This window comes from Pezoporus occidentalis, unplaced genomic scaffold (assembly GCF_034315485.1).
Source record: "Pezoporus occidentalis ecotype Australia unplaced genomic scaffold, CSIRO_AGI_Poc_V1 ctg20, whole genome shotgun sequence".
NCBI classification, from domain to species: domain Eukaryota; kingdom Metazoa; phylum Chordata; class Aves; order Psittaciformes; family Psittacidae; genus Pezoporus; species Pezoporus occidentalis.
Window position 1 is genome coordinate 160,384 of NW_026913856.1, and position 23,056 is coordinate 183,439.

General features: G+C 40.7%; 1 protein-coding gene across 2 annotated transcripts in view; it reads right to left on the reverse strand.

Annotated features, from left to right (window-relative positions):
* Positions 1-6,285: 6,285 nt before the first annotated feature.
* WTIP (WT1 interacting protein) overlaps positions 6,286-23,056 on the reverse strand; it is an 81,930-nt gene continuing 65,159 nt past the window's right edge. The window contains exons 4-8 of one of the 2 annotated variants that reach the window (XM_062618228.1): positions 16,170-16,232; positions 13,624-13,754; positions 12,477-12,528; positions 10,591-10,659; positions 6,286-8,797 (exon numbers count right to left, since the gene is read on the reverse strand). In XM_062618228.1, coding sequence (XP_062474212.1) covers positions 8,645-8,797; positions 10,591-10,659; positions 12,477-12,528; positions 13,624-13,754; positions 16,170-16,232 — 468 coding nt within the window. In that variant the 3' untranslated portion in view covers positions 6,286-8,644. The remainder of the gene's footprint in view (positions 8,798-10,590; positions 10,660-12,476; positions 12,529-13,623; positions 13,755-16,169; positions 16,233-23,056) is intronic. The other variant, XM_062618229.1, reaches the window with a different exon arrangement.

Sequence of the window (23,056 nt, forward strand, 5' to 3'; positions counted from 1 at the left end):
TTGCCGAAGCCCTGCTCCAGCTTGTGCCCCTCCACAGCTGCAGTGGGCAGAGCTCATGGGTCCTGTTTCTGCTGCCTGTCCTTGAGCATGTATCTGCAACTTGAACAGGGAGAATTCCCTCCCTGGTAAAATGGGATAATTAGTAAACTTCAGCTGGAGAGGGAGTGAGGATTAATATACACTGCCAGATAGCGAGAGGAGATGTGCGTATGTATGTGCAAGCACTGTTACCACCTTCTTCCAAAGAATAATATTAGGATATATTTAAAATAATCTGTAAACCTTTGCCAGCGAACCTTCTGTGGCCTGGTTCTGTCTAAAATGAAATCTTTGCACAAACCAGCCATTCAGCCCACTTACACTTCTATATGTGGATTTATTATTAATGTATATTGTGTACAGTATAGACAGCAAGTTCATCTGTGAGGGTTTGTTTTCATTTTGAGTTGGGAGTATTGTTAGGACAAGCAAAACCTTTGCCATTTCTACAGGCAGACACAAAGGATAGCATTCAGTGATAGTAAAGCTGCAGAGATTGTGGATGAAGAGACTACTCTTACACCACAGCAAGAGCTAGTGGCTTGCTTTGCTGTTCCTCTGCAAACAGGGATGGCAGCTGGCAGGTCATGTACAGTTCTACTCACCTCTTCACTCCTGTTCAATACAGAAGCATTGCTGAGTCTCTGCAGCATCCTCTTTACAACACTGCTTCCTTTTGGGCTGTGTGATTATACACAAGGCTGCAATTGAAGATCGGCTCAAAGAAAACATCAGACTTCGGTACCTCGGGTGCAAATAAAGCCATAGAATTTTTGAAAAGTGATCTGAAAATTAGTGATTGCTGTGCAGTAGGTGCCGAGCTTCAGACTATCTTTTGGCTCATCAGCAAAGGAAAGGATTTCACCTTTGAAGATGTTATAATTAGTGGGGAAAAAAAAAAAAAGAAAGAAGAAATCTAATTTGAAGGTCAGCTATGTCATGGAATCCAGCTGCTTTAGCAAAGCATCGTCCGGTGGCTGCCAGAGCCATTGATTTAGCAGATTTTCTGCAGCATGTTGCAGCTTACAAAGAAACATTTAAAGAAATCTTTATTTGATCTTCTTTTTTGATTCCATTTGGAAGATGAAATGACAAGTTCTTTAAGGAGTTCTGCTTCATTTCAGAAGCATTCGTGGACTTACATATAGAAATGTTAGTTGTTTTTTCCCCATTCTGGTGGGACTTCTAAAAAATAATTAGCAAGTTACACATTGACTGGAAGTGAATTTATTAATTTTTTTTTTTTTTTCTGGCTTTAAAAAAAACATGGTTTTGGTCCAGAGCTTGGAAAAATGTGCTGTTAGCAAGAGAGCAGCCAGCAGCTGATGCAAGGCAAGTAAGTTATTTAAAAAGGTTGCAAACATATTTTTTATTTAATTAGAGAATGAAATAATGTTTGTAACCAACTAAAGGCAGATCTTACTGCAGCTGAATGTCTGTTATTTTTACCATTAAGTGTGGTATATTGGGGTGATAAAAGAATAATGAGCTATATAAACTGTAGGTATAGCTTTTATGGGTTGGGAATGTAGGTAGCAAATGATCTATTCCAAATGATAAAGCATTGCTAGAAGCAATAGTGTGTATAAAGTGGCCAAAGTGTTTGTTGGACCAAGACTTGCTATTTTGATAAGAGGAATCCATGTGTGACAGAGTGACCACTGGCAAGCAGCCAGGTCAAGAGCCCTGTGCCAGGCAGGGTGTTGTCTTCCTCTTCTTCCTTGCTTCGAAGTGGAAGGGGATAAAGTTCCTAATAAGGAATGGAAAAGTGAATGTGCATCAAGCTGTGATGATTTTTTTCTTTTCTATTCTTTTTTCTGATGTAGGAGGAAAAGGGCCAAATCCAAAGTAAGCCCAGGTGTGGAGGAGTGCCACCACAATCCTCTTGGACAACACTCAGCAGTTTCTGGTGTCCTTTTTTACTTCAGCACTTTAAAGACGATCTGTGAAAAAAAAAATCTGGGAGCCATGTCCACTAATAGCAGTAAGTACAGTTTAAACATGTGGCTTGCAGGTATTGAAGATAAGTTTTGTTGCTCTCTCCCCAGCGTTGCACCCTGCCACACATGCCAGATTCATTTTTTGCCCTACTCTATTGCTGTATCCATCCTTACACACAGCGTGTGACTTTTGCAAACTACAGGTAAAGGCACTTTGGTGAGACCAGAGTCACACAATAGCTGCCCTTCCCAGAACAAAATTTACTGCTGCTTTATTTCCCCTCTGGTAAGCTTGTCACATTTGGCTCATGAAGCTTTCAGCTGCAGAACTTACGTGATAAGAGACACAGCTTGACAATAATTTTCTGCCCTATTCTAATGCCCTGTCTTACAGAAGGTATGAGACACTCACACTTAGCATGAACCACCTTAGCTTCCTTGGTTTTCTTCTGAACCTTGTTGTTTTTTCTGAACAACACCAGTTGGGAACTGAGCATGTCACTGTTCCCTTACTATGCCTGGAAGCACCAAGGGGTGCCTGTGCCTCACCAGAGCAGCCAGTAATTAACTGATCAGTTGGCATTAACATTCCTGCAATAGTTTAAATGTGCCAAATTTTTAATGAACAGCCCATTTTGGACAGCCCGTTTAAGCACTTGAATTACTGTAACTAACCAATGCAGTACTTGTTCTCCGAGGTGATGACTTCCCAGATGTGCACATACAAATATGGGGTTTTGTGGATTTTTTTCAGCCATGAGACAAACCTTTAAGAATTTGTTGTTAAATTTATTGCTGGATAGATACTTATCACTACTGGAAAATCAGCTCTCCATATGGTTTCTTTCTTTTTGTACAGTTTGTACTTCTCCTTTGCTGGTTATGTGAGTATGGTGATTTATGTTATCTATCTAATGCAGTGTATTTTCTTCTGATGAGACAAAAACTGCCAGAACAGGAAAAATGCAGGTATGTGCTCTTAAACAATATGGTATCTTCTTTTTGTTGTCCTAGTGTTAAGTGAAGAGATGGTGAGAACTGCACTGAGCACTAGGATAGGATCTTAAATTTGAACAGTAAGAAAATATTTTTTGTTTTCTGCAGTTTTACCCAAAATTGTGGTTAAGTCCATAGCTTTTGAAATACGTAATTCAACTGGTGATGAGCGCTATAGCGATGACTGAGGCGTGACCTGCAATTTATTCCAGAAATCATGCCCTCTGCCTCATGTGTGACACTTTTATGTCTAGCTTAGGCATCCAGAGACGACTGATGTGTCCTACCCAATGTCCAAGTTGTGCAGACCCCGGGAACATCTGGTAAGGTGAAGCCTCACAAAGCCCTCCTGAATAATCTGCATGCCAGATTTAGCAACCATTCGTCATGCAACAGCTTCCAGTTACACACTTCCCTGTGGCTCAGATGCCATGCCAGGGAGTCCTACAACACTGTGGACTTCTGTGGTGCTCCCCTCTGGGAGCTACGTCCTGACTCACAGCCTTCCTGCAGTGAATGTACGTTCATTTTCCAGTATGTGTTTCCTGCAAGGAGGCCCATTAGGGGCAGTTAATATATTTAAATACTCTGTTCTTTTCTACCAGGCTTGTTATGGGTTGGTGTAAATTCTTAGTACATTATGTCCTAGATTCTACTGACTACATTTGTGTCACCTTTGTGGTAAGGAACTGTGAAAATGCTTTCAGCTGGCCAGCCTTAGCCCCTCTCCCCTCCCCCAACTTTTTTTTAATTCAAGGGTATGAATTGTTTTGAATGAATTTTTTAAAAAATTAGCATAGTGAGAAAACAGCATGTGTGTGAAGGCCCTACAGAACTGCATACATCTGTTCTGAAGCACAGACTGAGTCCCTGACACAACTGTGGTGTTTATAACTCCTTCTGTTCTGACTGTGCAAAAGACAAATTTGCCAAAATAGCCACTGTGTAAAAATGCCTGAAAGTTCCATTTCCAAATGTGAAGGCAGTTGTACTTTGCAAAGCCAGGGTGAGAGTGCTGCAGAGCAGCCCTTCCTCCGCTAAAGTAACAGCTTGTGAGTATCTGGACTCTGCGAGTCACTGGAGGAAAAAGCATCCCCAAGCGTGGTAAACTGACCAGCTTAATGGAAAGAAAACCCACTAAACATGAGGAAACCAGGAAGAAACTGGTTATTGTACTCTTTATGTGGGCATTCACTTCTGACCATAGTTGGAGACAAGATACCAACGCTGATGAACCTTTTCCTTGACAGATAAGAGCTGCTCTTGCAGGACCACTGTGCAGAACGTAGATGTAATCCATCTGTGCCATGAAGGTGGAGACGAGAAAGAGGCAAGGCTTTTCATAAAGGTAAGATATATATAAAAAAAAAACCATCTTTTTGATCCTATGAGAGCTCTGGCTGAATTACTGTGACTTAGAGAGAATATTGATAAAATTGCCCCCACCCCGTCCCCTCAACGTCTGAGTGCTTTATTCAAGTTCATAGCCCAGACAACACTCCTCTTCTGGAACACTCCAAAAAATGATGTGAGCCTTGAGAAGGAAGTGTTCCTCAATACTGACTGTCCCACATGCGAACTAGCCAGACTGGTTAAAGCTTAATTAGAAATTGCCAGAGTGGCTAAATTCTTTTCTAAGTGCAGCTGCAAAATGTTAGCTGTGGGGATATTTTAGACATTAATTAGTAACACTTCCACTGGAGGACCAGAATCTTTCATGAATGCAGCTGTGATCAATTAATATCAGTTAGGCATTTCTGTAGGCAATACAGGGGGTCTCCTGAAAATTGTTTTAGTACCCACCTAGATTAAAAAAAAAAAAAACAAACCAATTTATATGCAACAAACTACTACAAAATCAAAGATCACTACAAAGTGTCTTTATTGAAAAAAAGCAGATTATAGCATCTAAGGTTAAATGAAACTTCTGACTTTAATATTAAATAACTTAGAATGATAGGAAGTAGCTTCTTCTTTAGATAAATAAATCTACATTTCCCAATTTTTTTCTTCAACAATCAAGGGAATCAAACATTGAAACACAAAACCACAAGTAATTCTAAAGACTAAATCAGAAGCACAATGAAAGGTTTTACAAGGATATATATATACAAAAATAGTTAAACTAATGTATATTTTCAGCATGTAAACTAGTTACATGATATACAAACTGGGAATTTATATATTTCCTACAAAATAAAAATCAATGTTGGTCCAAGTTCTTGGAAGAAAACTATATTCTTTTAAAGAAAATGAAAATATTTCTTAAATGAAAACTTAATTTAAGTCAAATTATATACTCTAGTTACGGCATTAGTTACAGGATGAATCACAAACTTTTAAACTTTTCTTGAAACACAAGAAAGCAGCTTTTGTCCCCTTTAGAGCTTTGGTTTACTTTACTATTCTGGAATTTCTGGTCTTAAAGAGCTCCTCTAACCACGTTTTTCTTTTGAAGCTCCGCCTTACAAAATACATACACACACGTGCACACAAATTAAAGGAAAAGGAAAGAAACCCAAACAAACCCTCTTTGAAAGCTCAATTATCTGAGTGCATTCTTGTTTTGTTTCACCTTATTATTTTGGTTCTTTCTTTGGAATGCGTCCTCCAGTGCATGAGGGACTCTTGAATTGCCTACAACAGCTTTGTGCTGTAGGGACTTTGTAACATTCATTACCAGAATGGAAAGGTGTTGTCCTGATGCAAATGAGAACAAGTTGTTATTGTTTTAACTTTATGGAAATAGTCTGAAAGTACAGCAAAGGCTTCTGAAGAACAATCACATCATAAAATGAACTACAGAAAGTTTACATCTGTGTTGAACTGATTTAACATAAGAATACTCTGTAAGAAAGTCATTAAGAGAAGTTTTTACATCTACATAAATCCCCAGACAAGAGGTAAAATGTGCAGAAACTATCACTAGCACAAAAAAAAGAGTACAGCACATCATTGCTTTTATTTTTCTCTTTGATTGAAAAAAGCCTAAAAAACCCAACTGGCAATTTTCACTCAAGCTTGTTTTTATACTAGAAGTTGGGAAAGCAAAGCTGTACTTTGTTATACAGTAATGGAATGCACTTGTCTATAGAAAATACTGGAATAAGAACTGCTGCTTTCTGGTTTTAAATAAATTGCTTACTCTATATTGAAGTATTGATACTTAATACAACTGAGAACTAGAAGAGACTGACAAATTAACATGTGAAATGAAATAAAATATTATTCTGTTCTACTGTACGATTGCTTTCAAAAAAGAAGAAAAGGTATGGTACGTACATGTTAGCTAGTGTGCTGTCCCTTGAAAACTACGTTGCAGTGGAAACTTAAACTTGCCACTTAATTTGGGTCCCTTAATATATGTTGTAAAGACAAGCAAGTGAAAATGCTTCAAAGCTAAATGTGGTCCAAAGCAGCTTCCTTACATGGAAAAAGTATTACACTGCAGCTGATGCTAAAAACTGTTTCCTGAAGCTCTGATATCTTCCATGTTTGTAATAATCTTAAAGAACTTAAATAGTAATACACTCCAATTTAAGGCATTTTTTCTCCTTTTTTCTAGCATTTGCTGTTTGGGCAAGAGGCACACATGTACTTCCACTTCCTGCTGAGGCTGGGCTGGTGATTATGAACACACGAGGTAACATTTGCAAATGCAGAAAAAGTGTGCATGCACCCAATGTCCTCTCTTTTGCAGGCCTCTTAAGCCATACGGTAGAAAAGAGGCACTAGTTGCACTGTAGTTACTAGAAAACATGTCTGTCACATTAAATATGCTAATTATAAACTGATATGTATTAATTAGAAAATGACTTTTTAAAAGAGCATCTGACTTGCCAAGGAGCATTCAGTAGGACAGGTTAATCTAGGCCAATGGAAGTTTGGCAAAAGTTCAGAAAACATACCTTTTGTTCCTTACTAACAGAAAAAAACAAAGTTCACAGGAACTGTCCCTGCCCCTCCCTTTCTCCCTTAAGGAAATTCCAGACTACCAAAAAGTTCTGCTAAGGGAGTTAATTATTCCACTTAGGAATTAGTGTCCATTGGACGTTCTTTGCATTTTTTGAGAGGGGCTTTCAGAAAGTCAATGGAGCATAAGGAACCAAATAGCAATGGTGTTGCCAAATAAGTCATTTTACCAGTCTGCATGCTGACTTTAACATGGGATCATTTCTGAATGGATCCATCAAAATCTCAATGTTTTGAGAACTGTCATGGAAATGTCCCAGTTTACAGATGGGGAGAATCTGGTCTGGTATTTCCACTTCCTCTGGAGCAGACTAATTTTATTTTACTGTAATTTTTGGTACAGTTGAAGACAGCAATGATGGATTTATTTAAAATTTGAATTCAGGAAGGCTGGATTAATTCTCATGAGAATGCAGGGAATTTTTTTAAACATACAGATGTGTGATTTGCATGTAAATCATCAACACATGGTAGAAAACAAACCATAAAAAAGATTCATCTAACTTCCTATATGGAAGACATATATTTCCCCAGAGCTCTGAGGTTACTGTAAAAGCTTATGCAAAACATGAAAGTGTGTACATTCTATGTACATCTAATACTTGTTGTAAAATACCAATGTTTAAATGGTCTCTCTGAATTATTTTTCTGCTAAACTGGACTTTGTTTTCCAATTAATATAATCACCATAATCAGTTCAAAAGTACATCTAGAAAAGAACACAAAGCTGAAAAAAAATACAAAAAACACTGTCCCCTCTTTTTTTAATAATGTATCAACATACAATCATAAAGCAGTTGGTAAAAAATGGAGTCTTGTATAAAACAAGTAGCATAAATACAAGTGTACCTTTGCATAGAAAGGGGCAGCTAACCCTATTAAACAAAAACAGCTTTGAAAGATGAATTCCTTATTAAGTGCCAAATCATCAAGCTGATACGAATGCATTTTGAAACCATGCCTACAGCTGTACACAGCAAGCAATTACAGAGTTCTGTAACTTTCTTCAACTGTTATGACCTTGCATGTACCAATCTTTTGGATATAATCCTCTGTAACGTAGTTTTTGAGAGATGCTTGCTATGTTTCTTCAACACTTCTTTGGATGACTGTGGAACCTTGTAGGACGGAAAGCTGGCCTGATTCTACTTTAGAGAATGCTATTATTTAACCCCTACTGAAAACTGTCCTTACTAAAAACACTTGTTTACTTCCTGTTACCTACTTTTGGGAATGTAAGTTTTAAAAAATGTGAGCCTGTATTCTCCAAGACCAGAATTCAACAAAGCTAGCTAAAATACTAGTATCTATCTTACCAAGTTTGCTGCAATATGATAAGGTGCTAACTTTTGGAAAGTACTTCAACACTCCTTACTTGGATGAAATCCCCACTGGAATAAAGTGAATAGGGAGTGCAGAGCAGCCCTTTGTACCATTGCTTTTAGAAATGCTGCCATTTACATTTACAGTTTAGTGCTGAATTATTTGTTCAAGTAGATGGTGTCTCAGTGAAAGCATCTAGATAAAAGAATGCATATGTACAAGATCAGAAAAGGACCCCTCACCTCTGATTTAAAAAATAAATAGCTGGTTTGACGGTTATTACTGGAATCTCATCATTAAAGGAAAGGGAAGGAAAGTAATTTTTAGATATTTGTCTTCTCTTTCAAACAGCTTATTGGTAATGGAAATGTCTTTCAGAGTTCTGTGACATGCATCGGATAGCTCGGAGGTGGATGTGATGGCAGTTTAATATTAAGGCGCCTGATATGACAGCCATGGCAGAGCAAGTGGCCCTCTAATGGGTAACAACGATGGCCTTCCTCATCATTGAGCTGCAAGCCGCAATCCTAGAAGAAACATATACATCTCATGTTACTGAGTGATTCACATGTCATCGCACAACAATGTTGATCTACCCAGCCTCTGAAGCCAGCAACCTCAAGAATTTTCTGCAGGTGGACTGTGACTATCTCATATTAAGCAAAATGACATTGCTGAAATCAAACGGGACAGTCTATAATGGTATGCAGCATTTTTTTTTGCTGTTGTTTTCCATTCTGGTCTCTTATCTAAAAAATGTTGATGCAAATCAAACTAAAAAAAAAACACCAACCCAAACCAGGCCAAGGACTGACCCTGACACATACAATCTGGAAGAGGTTAGGAATGAGAAGGAGCCAACTCTACAACAAGGCAGCAAGAAATGGAGGAGCACAAGTGGACAAAATGGGTGAAAAAGCAGTGGAGGAACAGAGATAAAAAGAAGAATAACAAACAATGATCCTGCCTGCTGTTATGCATGCTGCAATAGAGACAATCCTGGTTTTCAGTTGTCCTCATTATTATTTGGGCATATAGGTCATTTTAGTATTGAAAACTGATGCAAAGTTTTTAATTGGACACATGCAGTTTTAGAATGGGGGCCTACTGATCTATAACCCTACTTAAACTTCTCAGCATAACTTAAGTGATTACACAAGAAAGAGATCGTAGAGAAAAGCAGCAAGGTTTCATCACTGCCCACTGGCCTTTGCAAGGCCACCAGTAATGATGACTTCAACAGTATTTCAGAAGTGGCTGGTCAGAGACTTTGCAGAAGTCTCCATGTGAATACCTCAATATACTGGCACTACCTTTTGTAGCATGATTCCAGGACAGCAGTGACCCAGAATGTAGTTTGAGAGCCTGATTTGAGACCATGAGGCAGTAACCTACCCGTGTTAACACACAGCTAACCCCTGACTTCTGTACATAAATGCAATCTGCCATTTTGGGCAGATGTGCAGGCAGCTTGATTTGCCTCAAACTGGAAAGAGAATGGGTAAATGAATAATGAAACAGAACAGAAAATAAACCCCCATTGGGACATTCTAACATAAAGTCAATAGCCTGAGAGAGAAGGGGAGGGAGCTGTCATTTTAGGTGAAGCCTGCACAAAGCACTAGATGGGGGAAGAAGGAGGAGGTAAGTACAGCTCTCCAAAATAGTGCAATTTCCTGTGCCAATTTCTTGTCAAAATTTAATAGAAAAAAGGATGAAGTACCAGGTATCTCTGTTGGAAGGAGAGAGCCAAGTGGAAGGGGTCTTCCTTACACCTATGTTCATATACTTTTCAAGATACTCCAAATTCTGTTATTTTCTCCCTCAATCAGAAGTCTCTTTGTAAAACTTTTTTTTGTGCAAAAATGCATGGAAGATAATATTGCTGCATTTCTGCCTCTGGTGCTAAGACAGGTAGGATCTGTGTCAATCTTTTGGGTTGATTCCAAATTAAACAGTTTGTTTCCCTCCTAATGCCTCTGGATGCACAGCTACGACTGAACTCAGCTCTTCTCTCCAAAGCAAGAGCACTAATCCCACAACCTAATCTGGCTCAGTAGAAGTCTAAATTTTCTGCACAAAAAAGGAACTACTGCCCAAAAAGCAATACAGTGCTATCCCTATTATTTTCTACTAAACCAAAACATGGTACTGGGGATGGCAGCACCACTTGCAGACCAGCTAGCACTCATGCCTCCCTCCAGGAGCCACAGGGCAGAGCCCTACCTGCCCAAGTGCACCCTGGGGTGCGAGTCAGGCACCTACCAAGAGGCTGCTAGGTATCAGCAAAGCCTTGCCGTGGGTTGGGCCAAACGCTTACCTCGCAGTGATAGCACTCCACATGGTAGTCTTTGTCCATTGACACCACCCGAATGGTCTCCTCAGAGCCCTATTGCAGAAGCAGAAAGAAGGTAAGAGGGGGCTTGTAAGTGGTGTTTCCTCCATCTTCTCCCAGTGCCCAATCTTTTGCTTTGCAGAGCTGCTTCCCTGGGGGATCCCTCCTCCTTTGCAGAGCAGGGCTCTGTGACCACTGGAGGTCTCGTCCCTGGTGCACCCCTGGTTTTCATGTAAGGAGCAGCATGCGTGTCTGACATATCTAAGCTGTAGAAGTCATTTGGGAAGTGTAGCCAATACTTTATCCTCAAGGGAGAAACTAGTCTTGAAATCAAATAATTTTCCAAGGGCACTCAGGTTCTGAATGAATTACCAGCCAAAACCTATGATATGCTGACTAGGTAACTTTTCTTTGTGGACATCCTGGCCTGAGTTTTCCAGGACTTGTATTCCCCTCAAACCATCTGCTGCACAGCTATTTTGCACATGCACATGTCACTGTATGTACCCCACAGGGAGCTACATACCAGTCCAGCAGGTAATTATGTGCATCAGCCAAAACCTCAGCATGAGAGTGGATATGGTAGAGTTGTGTAATTCCTGGCTGAGCCACAGGCCCTGCAAAGCAGCCTATACCCTTCTTGTAACCTCACAGACTCCCTGATCTGCTCTGAAGCCAGAGCTCATTAAATCTCTTGCCTTTCATTGTTTCCAGTTCTAGGTGTGGTTTAAAGCATCAGATATGACGTAGACTATGTCTGAGAGAAGCTACGGGCAAGTTAGTACCTGCACTGCTAGACTTGAACTACCTAAGAAACCTCCATGGGAAAGAATGTGGAGTCTACCCTGCTAGCCATCACATGAGTCAGCAGTAGCACTGCTTTTTCTTTCCCCCCTTTATTTTTTTTATTTTTAACTAATTTTGTAAGACACAAATCCAGTGAAATTTACAGAGGGGTTTTCTCCTGACATCCCATCACCAGAACAAGCAGTTCTGGCTCAGCCTTTATGAGGTTTTTAATTATGTGAGACCTGCCCATGTAACAGAAATAATAATGACAAATGAGACTAACATACAGAGTGATGGAGTTGGGCATGCTGAGAAGCTCTAGTGCCAGGCATAGCAGCTTATAGGATGCAAGCTCTGGCTCTATAAACTTGACAAGAGGAAAAAGAGGGAGGTGCTAAGGCCCCTGCTTACAAGTGACCTCAGCAATGGGTCCTGCACCCTGAGAGTCTGAGGGACCACCACTGCAGGCAGGCAGAAAAGGGATGTCTTAATGAAGAAGTCTTATCATGCTAACTATCCTGTCAGGATAGGCTTAGGTTGCAAGTATCATCTTCACCTGGCTTCCCTCTCAGCCAACTTTTCTGCTGCCTTCTCAACCCTTGTAAGCACTTTTATTTCATTGCCACCACAGGACAAGAGACTCTGTGGCCTTCTCACAGGGTCAGGGTAAACCCTCAGCTGCCTTTTCAAGTTTGAGCATCTTAACAGATCCACATCAGAAATGCAGATGCAGCAGACAAGGAAAATTGCTACTTGAGCTAATAGGAGATTCTAAAAATAAGCAAGGCTTCTTGGGTTGTTCTTGGAGGCCCAGTCAGAGCTTTCAATTAAATGAGATTTATAACAGCATAATTAAGAGCTGGAAAGCACCCTAAAGATACAAAGTGCTAAGCTGCATAAGTAGTATGACTATTACAACCTCTCTGAATGTTCGGGAGTGACATTACTCTGAACTGTATTTAATTTAGTATCTGACAGTATAGATTCTGGGAGAAGGAAGAAAAGCATCAAATGTGTTTTTAGAAAGTGTTCATATGCCAACAGCTGTTTTCTCTAAAGAATTGATGCATGCTAACATGTACCTGTGCTGGGAGGATCGGCTGGTTACAGGAAGCGCATTTTGGTGCAAAAACCCTAGGGTGCAAGAAGAAAGTGTTCAAATCACATTTAAAGCTTCTTCAAAAAGTACAACCAAAAGACCTATTCTAATCATGCCTTATTTTTAGAAAAATGGAGATCCACAGGATTCAAAACTACTCTAAGTGTTTGATGATACTCAGGGGAAAAGGAGACCAATGCTAGTCCAGCTTTATTGCTTAGCTCTTCCTGACCACTAGGCATAGTGAACCCAGCCCTCTTCCCACATATGCCATTTCTTTTACCTACCTTTACTCAAAGTCATTCAAATTCTTCCAGAGATTCAGTGCTTTGACTGCAAAGCAGCTCCTGACTTGGGGATTGTCACTGATGCCAGGGAGACATAACTATGCTAAATAGAAGAGGGGCTGCTCGTGGCTAGGTTCTACTTAAACCAAACACATCAACTGGTCTTACTGTCTACAGCTGCATTTTATGACAGCAACTGGGCGAACACTCACTCTATCCTTGTAACAGTCACATTGGTACCAATAGAGTTGAGTACCCTTGCAGCATAAGCTGAGTTACTGGTTGACTGGAGCTAACAGCACATTACCTTTGAGCAGGAGAAAGGAGTCCAAATGCCATCACTTAAACCACAAACTTTCTGTCAGGTGAGGCCGTAATCATTCTAACACTAGCTGCTAATTACATGTCTACTGTCCAGTCTAAACTAACCTGATTTACACTCACCAGTGTCATGTACTACCAGAAAGTCAATTCTTAGGAACAGCCAGTAAAAACTTAACATCACTTGCAGAATTAGACTGATCTAATAAATACTGAAAGTCCTAAAAGAAGTAGAGAAACAGCCACCAGAAAAGTACATCCTCTGACATTTTCAACCTCACTTGGCGACTGTATGTTGCGCGGGGCCCAGGAAGTGACCTTTTATATAACTTTAAAAAGCTCTACAAATGCCAACGTGTGAGAGCAGCATTTAGACATCTGAGCAAACAGGAATGACCCTTTTTATCTACAACTTGCATAGGCTTATAATTATAAGGTTTATAAGGCTTATACAGGCGTATAACTATACCAATAATTTAACTACTATAATTTTACTAAGTATCAATGGATTTGCATACTTACGTATGGTAATCTTTCACGCAGTAAATATTGTTCTCCACATCTACAGTGAAAGGGACTCCATCCAAACACTCGTTACACACTACGCAGCGGAAGCAGCCAGGATGGTATGACTTTCCAAGGGCCTGTAAGATCTTAAGAGGTGGCAAACAGCAAAATAAGCAGATGCCTGATTACATGAGATCCAACCCTCATATACAGCTGTGTCCGATTCTTAATAACGACAGTGAGAAAAGCTCTTCAGGATGAAATTACCACTCCACAGATCTGTCAGCAGGAGGCTTTTAAAACAATCAACTTGCTTATTTCAGTGGGTTTCAGTTGGCTCCCAATAAAGAGAGCTAACTGTGAAAATCAGTCTAACACCCATCAGCCGTAGCTCTGCAGGGCCAGTACTGCCAACAGAAATTAAAAACAACTTTGGAGACCACTTCTTGGAAAATCTGTGGCAGCCAAACACAAGTTAATGGAATACAGAGTTAATTTACAAAACTCAACAGGCTCTAACAGACAGAATCCACACCAGCCATTACTCAAACTTTAAAATACCAAACCAATCAAATAAATAGGTGTCCCTTCATTAATTAAGGATGCAAATTCACCAATTACTGACTGATTATCACTCAGTCATAGGGGCCCATAAGTTTCTGTTAAAATTCCATCTGTATCCATGTGTATGGATACAGATCCATCCATCTGCCCAGGCTTTTCCCATGCTGACCTTCCCTACTTCATTTTAAAGGTTTCAAGCTAAGGGCCTGACACAGTGAGTCTCAGTTACACCACCACAGAACAGATCCCCACCCTCCTGATATCCCTGCCTGTTACCCTCACTGTGGCACTGGGACATCAAGGAGGAAGCACCAAGCCCATGAACAATCCTTTGGGAAGAGTGAGACATGGTATCATCTTCAGGCAGCTCTCAACAGGTTACAGCACCAACTGCATACATTTCAGGTGTAAGAAGTACCTTTGGAAGGTAATTTCAAAAAGTATCTGCTAGCAGCAGTGCTCAGCTGGGAGCTGCTAATAAACTGGAGATGAAAATCTCCACGTGCCAATCTCCATGGCCCTGTAGATGATTCTATGAATAATGATCAAATCAACAGGAAATAAGAAGTGCCACATAGGAAAAATGTGCAAAGTCAACTGAATTTAACCTTCGCTCTCCCCCTTCTAATGAAGGCCTATAATTCAGTTTTGGTTTTCAAGCCTGTTACTAGCCAGAAACAACTCACCTGTGTGTGTTGTGAATGAGGCAGATATGCAACACACACATGCCATAGCCTGGCATAGTTGGCAGCCACCCCTCTGCACAGAGCAACTCCTAATTCAACTGCACTTTCAGCCTTGAACAGCTTCAGGTATGCCCAGGGCTGTTGTGCAGCTCCCTGCTCCTCAGCTGCACGTGGTCACCACTGCTGTGCAGTCATTTTTATTGTATGTGCACTCTTACGGAGCAGCACCAAGGAATCAACCGGACAAGACTGCTTAATTCCTGGAGCTCCGAGAGCTGTTTCCTTTTGTCAGAGCACACTTCCAGATGGGAGAAGGGCAGACAGGTACCTGCCAAGCTTCCAGCTACAGAGCTCCACCAATTATGGACTCTTGCCTGGGATTCTGCCATTAAGGGCCAGCGCAAAGCATGCAAGTCAGGATACCCCTCCCAGCATGACAGAACTCTAGAAATTTGCTCTTGGGCTAAAATAAACAATATCCTTGTCCAACCAGTGGTGCCAGGATACGAGCCAAAATCCTTGTTAGTTACGTCTCAGTTCCAGCTCGTACCGAACCTCTGTGTGTGCATCACAATAGCTATTTCCATTAGGCACACTGAGGTTCATGTACCTTTTAAAGAAAGAGGAAAACAGATATACTACATGATCTGCACTACTTTAGTGTGGAAGCCACTTCATTTTGTTTGGGAATTTCTCATTAGGATGAACAGACTTGATTCTTCCTACTTTCACCTACTGAAATAAATGATGCCAGCAGTATCTGGCCCAACCCATAGCCCTTTGATTCTGACTGCTGTGTCCCTACAAATCCCAGGGCAAAATGCATTTTAACTGACATGGAGCAATTGGCAGAAGGTAAATAACGTAAGTAACATATCAGGAAACAACCTCAGGACTACTGATACTGTCTCCTCTCTAACCCGGTTTCTGTTCACCTGACCAAGCTCTTGCTATTCTACTGTCTTACAGAGCACACCCTATTTTCCTTTACCATGTTCTCATACAAAGCTGTGCTGTATTTTCCCTCCTTAATATTAAAATTCCATTTATCTTTTTGTTCTTAAACTGGCATGTGGCAGAACAACAGCCTTCCATGATCTCAGCTAGAAAAGAAGACCAACTTACTGTACTTTAAAAGTAATAGAGCATAAAGGTATTTCTGTTTATTTACTGCCTAAGTTTCAAATGATAATTGAAAGTGGTGAGAACACAATGACAGTCTGACTAGTGAAAAGCACAATGTCTCACAGTGCAGGGCCTGAAGTACACGAACAGCAAGCTGCTCCACGGTTAGGGATTTAGGTCTCTTACCATTTCCATTATGAGGTGTCCACAAACAAAGCACTTGTCCGCTGTTTGCTGAAAACCTGAATACTATTCAAACGACAGAAAAGAGAGGATTATTAGTACCCACTCCTCTAGCTGCAGAAATACCTTTTAAGTGAGTGCTATGCTATTTTCCAGCCTGTGCTATCTATATGGCAACAAACTTATACAATATGTTTGGGACATAGTAGAAGCCTTTGTTTTGCTCTTGCAGCATGCTCAGATACCAGCTTGGCTTTCCCCTGCAAGGTTTCCATTGAGATTTTCAAAGCAGCAATATTATTTTAAAGTTTGATTTTTATTTTGGAAGCCCAATTGTCAAGTTTGGTGTGTTAGAACTCACTTGACTTAACTCTTCTGGTTAATACTATTGTGTAAGTAAATAACACAGGACTTCCCTCTCAACTCCTGTTCAAATTAGTGAACAGATGTTTATTGATCTCAGATATTGACCTATATTTCACTCTTACATGCAGGCTAGAAAAATGAATGCAGGCCCAAGGAGGATTTAGCTGTCTCATGGATACCAGGCATTTCATCCAGGGAAGAAGCTGAAAGTCCAATCATAGGAGCTCGGGCTCCCTGCACAATGTGAACAGTGAGGTACCTCAGAAAGACGATACAAACCCCATCCACCAGCCTATGCTCCAGCCTTCAGTGGGAAATGGGAAGGCTGGGCATGCCTGGCAGCAGAGCCCTCTCGGGTTCAAATGCCAGGGGCACAGCAGCAGGGAGTCGGCCTACCTGGGACCAAAGCTCTATGTTCCCTGCCTCAGTCATTTTGACCTTAACTTGTATTTGCGTCCCCAAAGCAGATGCCAAAGCCTGTCTTTAGCCTTGTGTTTAGAAGTGTACAAAAAATACCAAGGTTATCAGGCCAGACAACTGACGTACCGAACAACTGCCCTACAGGCAAGAGGAACTCCAGCCGTGTAATTCTGAAACTGGTATTTGCGGTGGCTGAACTGTACCCTCAGCCACTGCAGTCCCATATAAGCAAAGTGGTGCTCACTCTTTCCTGCCAGAGGGAAGGGGTGCCCAGTTATTTGTATGGTACTGTAGAGTGATGCTTATTTCAGCAATTAAGGTTGTAGCAAAGCTCACCTGAAATGTACTTCAGTTGCACAAGATAAAAGAGAGGGAATGGGGAGAATGACTGTAAGCTGGACTCTACTCCCAGAGCACAGGTTAACTGGCTCATGCATCTAATGCATCTTCAGAGCCTCATCCCAACAGAGCTTAGGGCTTGCTCCATCGCCCCTTGATTTAGTGTAGATTAACTGTCCTCTCACTTCACAAGCAAGTGGTTCCTGCCTAGAGCTGCCGTATGTTTTCCTTTTTATTGGTGTTAGAGGATCACATACTATTTCCAATCAATACACTGGAGACAAAACTATTGTTGCTATGCAACAGAGTAATTATAAAGGAAAAGATCTCGCAGACTCTCTGACGAGCCCAGAAAGTCAGTGTACGACAGTATGGAAGCTGTCACAGCTCCAGATTTACTGCACACTGAGTAACACAGTTTATGTAATCCTAAGAAACTGAAACTTCATGGAAAGAGACTTGGGTGCTCAGGAACAAATACAGAGTCAGACAGTCCTAGCTGGCTATTACTACAAGATACCGGTTTGCCTTTTTCTTAGAGATGCAGAACAAAAGGCTTCACTGATTGGGATGCTTCTTGGCTGCACTGTATCTGAGTAACCATCTGGCTAGACTATTTCCTAAGGTTGCAAACTCGAGGGTTACTGGAAACAGGTGGGTAGGTCCAAGTGGCGCAGACAGCAGAAGATTAACAATAGTACAAACCCAGCTAATTCTAAAATCCTGCTGGAATGAATTTACCCGCTCCATCTGGCTGTCATTTGATAAGGAATGCAAAGGAGCATTTGCCCAGCTATTGATTAAGAGGGAACATTACTCCCCTGGAACAGAGTGGTATAGTGGTCAGAATAATGTCATTTATTGCTAACTAGATTGTCATAAATTAGACCGTTTGTCAGAAAGAAAGGTTTTGCTGACACAAAATCACTCTTTATATGACTAACCCTATTAAATTAAAACCATGATTTGTTTTTAACAAGAGAATTGTTATTTGTCAAACACAACCAGAACTGGATTACCCAATTAAGACTTTGCAAAAGGGCAGTAAGTCTAATAGCAGTGATAACATATTTCATGGGTTTGGGGAGTTGTCCTTTATCACTACACTCTCTTCTGATCACAGTCTTGATCCCAGACAAACAGTGAGATCAGAGTTTTGGATTCATCTCTGCTTGTGTTTTAAATCTACTTGGCCTGGAACAGAGAAAACAGCCTCAGATCCCTGCAGCAGTTTCCTACATGATGGTAATAATGTGAAGACTGGTGTTTAAATGTAAATAATAAATAATTTTCTCTACTTGTCAACTTCTGCTTTGCAGTGTTTGTTCTTAACTTGGAGACTTCAAACAGGGCTCTTGTGCTAAGTTTTCAATTTTAGAAGCAGAGCTTACCAATGAAGTCTTAAAATACTAATTAAAATTGGCAACCTCTGTCTTTGAAGCATTTTATTATTATTAACCTTCAGAAATCCTGTGTGTGCAATGAGAAGTTGTTACTTGCTCGAGACTGCAGACAAGGCAGAATGGCCTCTTTATTATCTCTCAGCACACCCAAGAGCTTCCCCAGTGGTGGATGCCCGATGTGGCTGGGTGGAAGAAGCACTGGTCCCCCAGACCTTGTGAACTAACTAGGTAACTGCAAGAGAAGAGGAGGTTATGCTCTACAGACCTGTAGCCTCTTTTATTACTGACACAGTTGGAGTGGGGAAAATGAGCTTTTGCACACACCAGCCCCCCCTCACAACCTGGAGACGTGAAAAACAAATTGAAGTGAAACAGTGAAGTAATACGGGCTGATAGGCAAGAGCCTTGTGGAGAAGCCGCCAACTCACAGCTATGCTTCCTGTGCACAGGGTATTTTATATTGCAGTTTTGTTTGGGATGTAAGCAGTTCTGGGCCCAGTTCTAGACTTACTCTATGAGGTTTTGTACGTGCCAGGCTTTTTGGGGGGGCTTTTTTCTTTTTTTTTTTTTTTTTTAATTTTGTTGGCAGACCAGTACAATGACGTAAATACAAACCAGTCTCCAACTAGACAGAAATGTCCAGAAGTCTACAGACAGTCTGTACCCAGGACACATAAGAAGCTTAATTTTCAACTTTCCCAAATATTCATTATAGATACTCATTAAGTATATATAAAAACTTTGAAAGAAGTTGCTATTAAAAGAACACCTCTAAGATTCAAAGATGAAAATTAACTATTACCCTCTACTCTCGCTTCTGTGACTTAGAAATAAGATGCTAGTTACCATGATGCAAAGAAAACAAGTGTATCTTGAAGAGTTGGCATGGTATTTTTCCTGATTTCTTAGTTTGGTCCCAGGTGTTTCCTCCCATATTTACCTTGTCCTCCCAGGATAACAAAATGACACTTCATGTGCATGAATCAAGACCCTGTAATCAAGCTTCCCAATGATACTTTTAAGACTCTGGGAAACTAAATAAACCTTGAGAAATATGTTGATTATGTTAGAAGAGTAAAAATAAAGTAGAAGACTTGGTTTGCTGAGCCTTTCTTTTGTTTGCTGTCCAATATACTTTGATTATCAAACAGGCAAAAAAACCTCTCTAATGATTCTGTCCAAGAGTCTTTGTTTCAATGCAAGAGGAAAACAAGTCCCCTTCTGTCCCGAATATTTAGGCCTCTTAGTGATATCACCCCTGTGATAATCTTGGGGTTTACAACTCTTCTGTCTAATGTGCAATACATCCAAAAGAAATTAACAATGAATTTTGAGCATATAATGAACAATTATGCATGGAGGATAATCCCACTAAGTACTATGAGAAACAATTTCTCCTGTCTGCCCTCAGTCCTGTAACCAAGCCTGGTTGTCTACACGGGGTCTTTTAAAGTTTGATCTTCTTATCGCTGTTTTCTAAAGCAAAAAGCATTCAGAAAATAGCATGCCTGAAAAAGGCTGCAGGACCCCAAATTTCTACCTCAGGCAACGCCAGATCTCTGAAAAGACATCTTGCTGCTTCTCCTTCACATGCCTAACCGTGCCCAAGGAGAGGCTGATGCACTTCCCTGCTGTTATGCACTCAACAAAACAAAACCTCCCTCCTGGAAACAGATCCTGGAATCTCATTCAAGCCTGCTTTCTTCTTTGATGAGGATGTTCAAAACCTGCTAAAGGTTTGTGCAAGCAGATCGAGAGGGTTACATTTCAGTAGGTGGGGCAGTTGCTGCCCCGGTAATGGTATGAAGCCATAAAAACTACAATTCATTGTTACTGCACTGCAAACTCACCCAGTGTGACTGCTCAGCCCAGACTTGAGATTCCTACTCTTTTATGCTTTAAGGGCTTCTGAGAGGGATGATCAGGAGTTTTTGCCAAAACGCCTCAGGCATTTAATTCTGAAAACTAATTTCTGAATTGGGTGCTATGCTAATAATGTATTCCAACCCCAGGCTGCCTGTAATCCCTCACAGACTCTCCTCTCCTTGGTTTCCCATTAGCGGAGCATCTGTCTTCTCGCTGCTTTATTGTCTGCTCTCTGCATGGGATCCTCAGTACATGGGATGCAACAATGCAAGAAATTCATGGGATCACTTTAAGAGAGGGAGAAAATATCAAATCTGGTTTCATGCAGATGGGTTTTGCTGTTTGTCTTTTCTTTTTTTTTTTTTTTTCCACACATATTTAAAGGCAGCAATCAAACTGAACTGAACAAAATGAGGCCTTCTCAGGCTCAAAGATACGGGAGCCTCATGGCAGGTGTCGCAGAGATTAAAGGAAAATAGTCCAGAACTTACTCTTCATCTCACCGAAACTGCTTCATATACTCTGTTGCTTAACCCTGCCTTGCTGCCAGTGAGGAAACACTACCACAGCTTATCTTCTTGCTTCTGCGTTTCCACTTTGTTATGTTTGAAGGACATGGGTAGGGCAAGGAGGGACTTCATGTTCTGCACAGACGTAACAGTTGGTCTGGTTATTCACAAAACTCTGCCAAAAGTTAGGAATTCAGCTGGCAGCTAACCTTGCCTTAGCAGTCAGGCATTTCACAGTCTCTGAGAAGAGAACAGCCATTTACTTCCGGGAGAGCCTACACAGACCCATGTGTACACTCACCAAGACTACTTTCTGTCCAATTAATTAAGAGATGATAATGATTTTCTCACCTAGAACTTCCTTAAACAAACTCCTGTGGAACCTCTGAAGTGACAATGATCAAGTAAAAAGCTTGAAGCAACAACTCTGCCTCATACCATACAGCCCAAAAATCTATTAACTTGACTCACATCATATATTTATACTCTTGCTAGGGGTTATTTATTGTCACTGCTACCATCTATTATGTACGCTGCAAAAGAGCTGCCTCCATTAGAACGTATCTTCCTGGAAAAAATAAGTAAATCTGGATTTTATTCAAAACAGTTGTTGAAAGATTTCAATTCAAAACATAACAGAAACTAATACCACCGTTTACTACAGAAGTGGAAACACACCACTTTCTCACGTTTTTTTTTTTTTTTTTTTGACTCTTCCCATCGAAAAAAAATTAATGCTGCCTGCTTCCAAGCGTTTGGCAGGAGTTACACATAATTAGAGCTCTACTTCTTTTAAGTGTGCTTGAATTATTGCAATTTATTTTTCAATGTAATATTAAGAAAAATGCAATAATCTGACTTTTGTATTGCCATCTCAAAAGGAAATAGGGGAGTGACTATCTGGCATGAAACCAATTGGACTTTGTAACATACTCTTCAAAACATTCCATTAAATGCAAATGTAAAGTACGGACAGTTGCGAAAGCTAGCACCTAGTGACACATCCCCCAAAAAACCCATCCTTTCCTTGTCTAGCTCGTTACTGCTCAGAGAGTGATTCCTGTGACCTGTCTGACAATTCGTAACCTAGCTGAGGAAACACTGAGCATCCTTTAAGTGAATACACACCTGTCGTCACGTTATGGTTATCTACGTTATCACCTGAGTCTAGGTACTGCCTGTGTATTGCTCTTGAGAGATTTTTCTGGACTCTAGTTGATCTTCTATTTCAAAACACCAATATTCTTCAATTAGCAGACCTGCTAACGGCACTTGCTGTGCCATGCAGCATTCACCCTTAGCCTCTCAGCCTTGATGCCAACATTTTTATGTAGACCTTAGCTCTGGGATGAATTCCTGGGAGAAAATCCAGACCCCCCTGAAGTCAATGGGACTTCTGTCACCAGCTTCAATGGGCTTGTAACTTCTTGATATGGAATACAGCACTACAGTATTGTGTTGCAATGAGAGGTGAACCCAAACTGCCAGATTGACATGCTCCAAATGCTGATTCACATTCAAGCCCAAAGTGTAGAGGCCAATCAGGATTTGACGACCCCCAGATATTTTGAAATTGGAATTTTAAAGCCCACCTGTAGGTTTGATGCAACACACTAATTAGAACACCCCAATTAAGTGTCTTTACTGTCAAATTTGTTTATAAAATAAAACCAGACCTCTGGTATATTACAAACTTAGGAAAAACTAAGGAAGGGAAGTATTCAAGCTTTTTTTGGCAGGGAGGGGCTGGAGCAAGACACAAGTAGCAACACGAACTTCACTCCCTCATGCACTGATTACAGTAACACGTCATAATCTGTTTGCCTTTGTTTTCAGTGACAGTATTTGGGACCACAGCAACACTTGGCATTCATGATACTTCTGGAACTTGAAAGGCACCTCCTGTCCCTGCCTAGAACCATCAACGCCTTGAAAACACTCACAGAATTCCTTACACTTCTGTACATCAGAAATATTGCAGCAAATC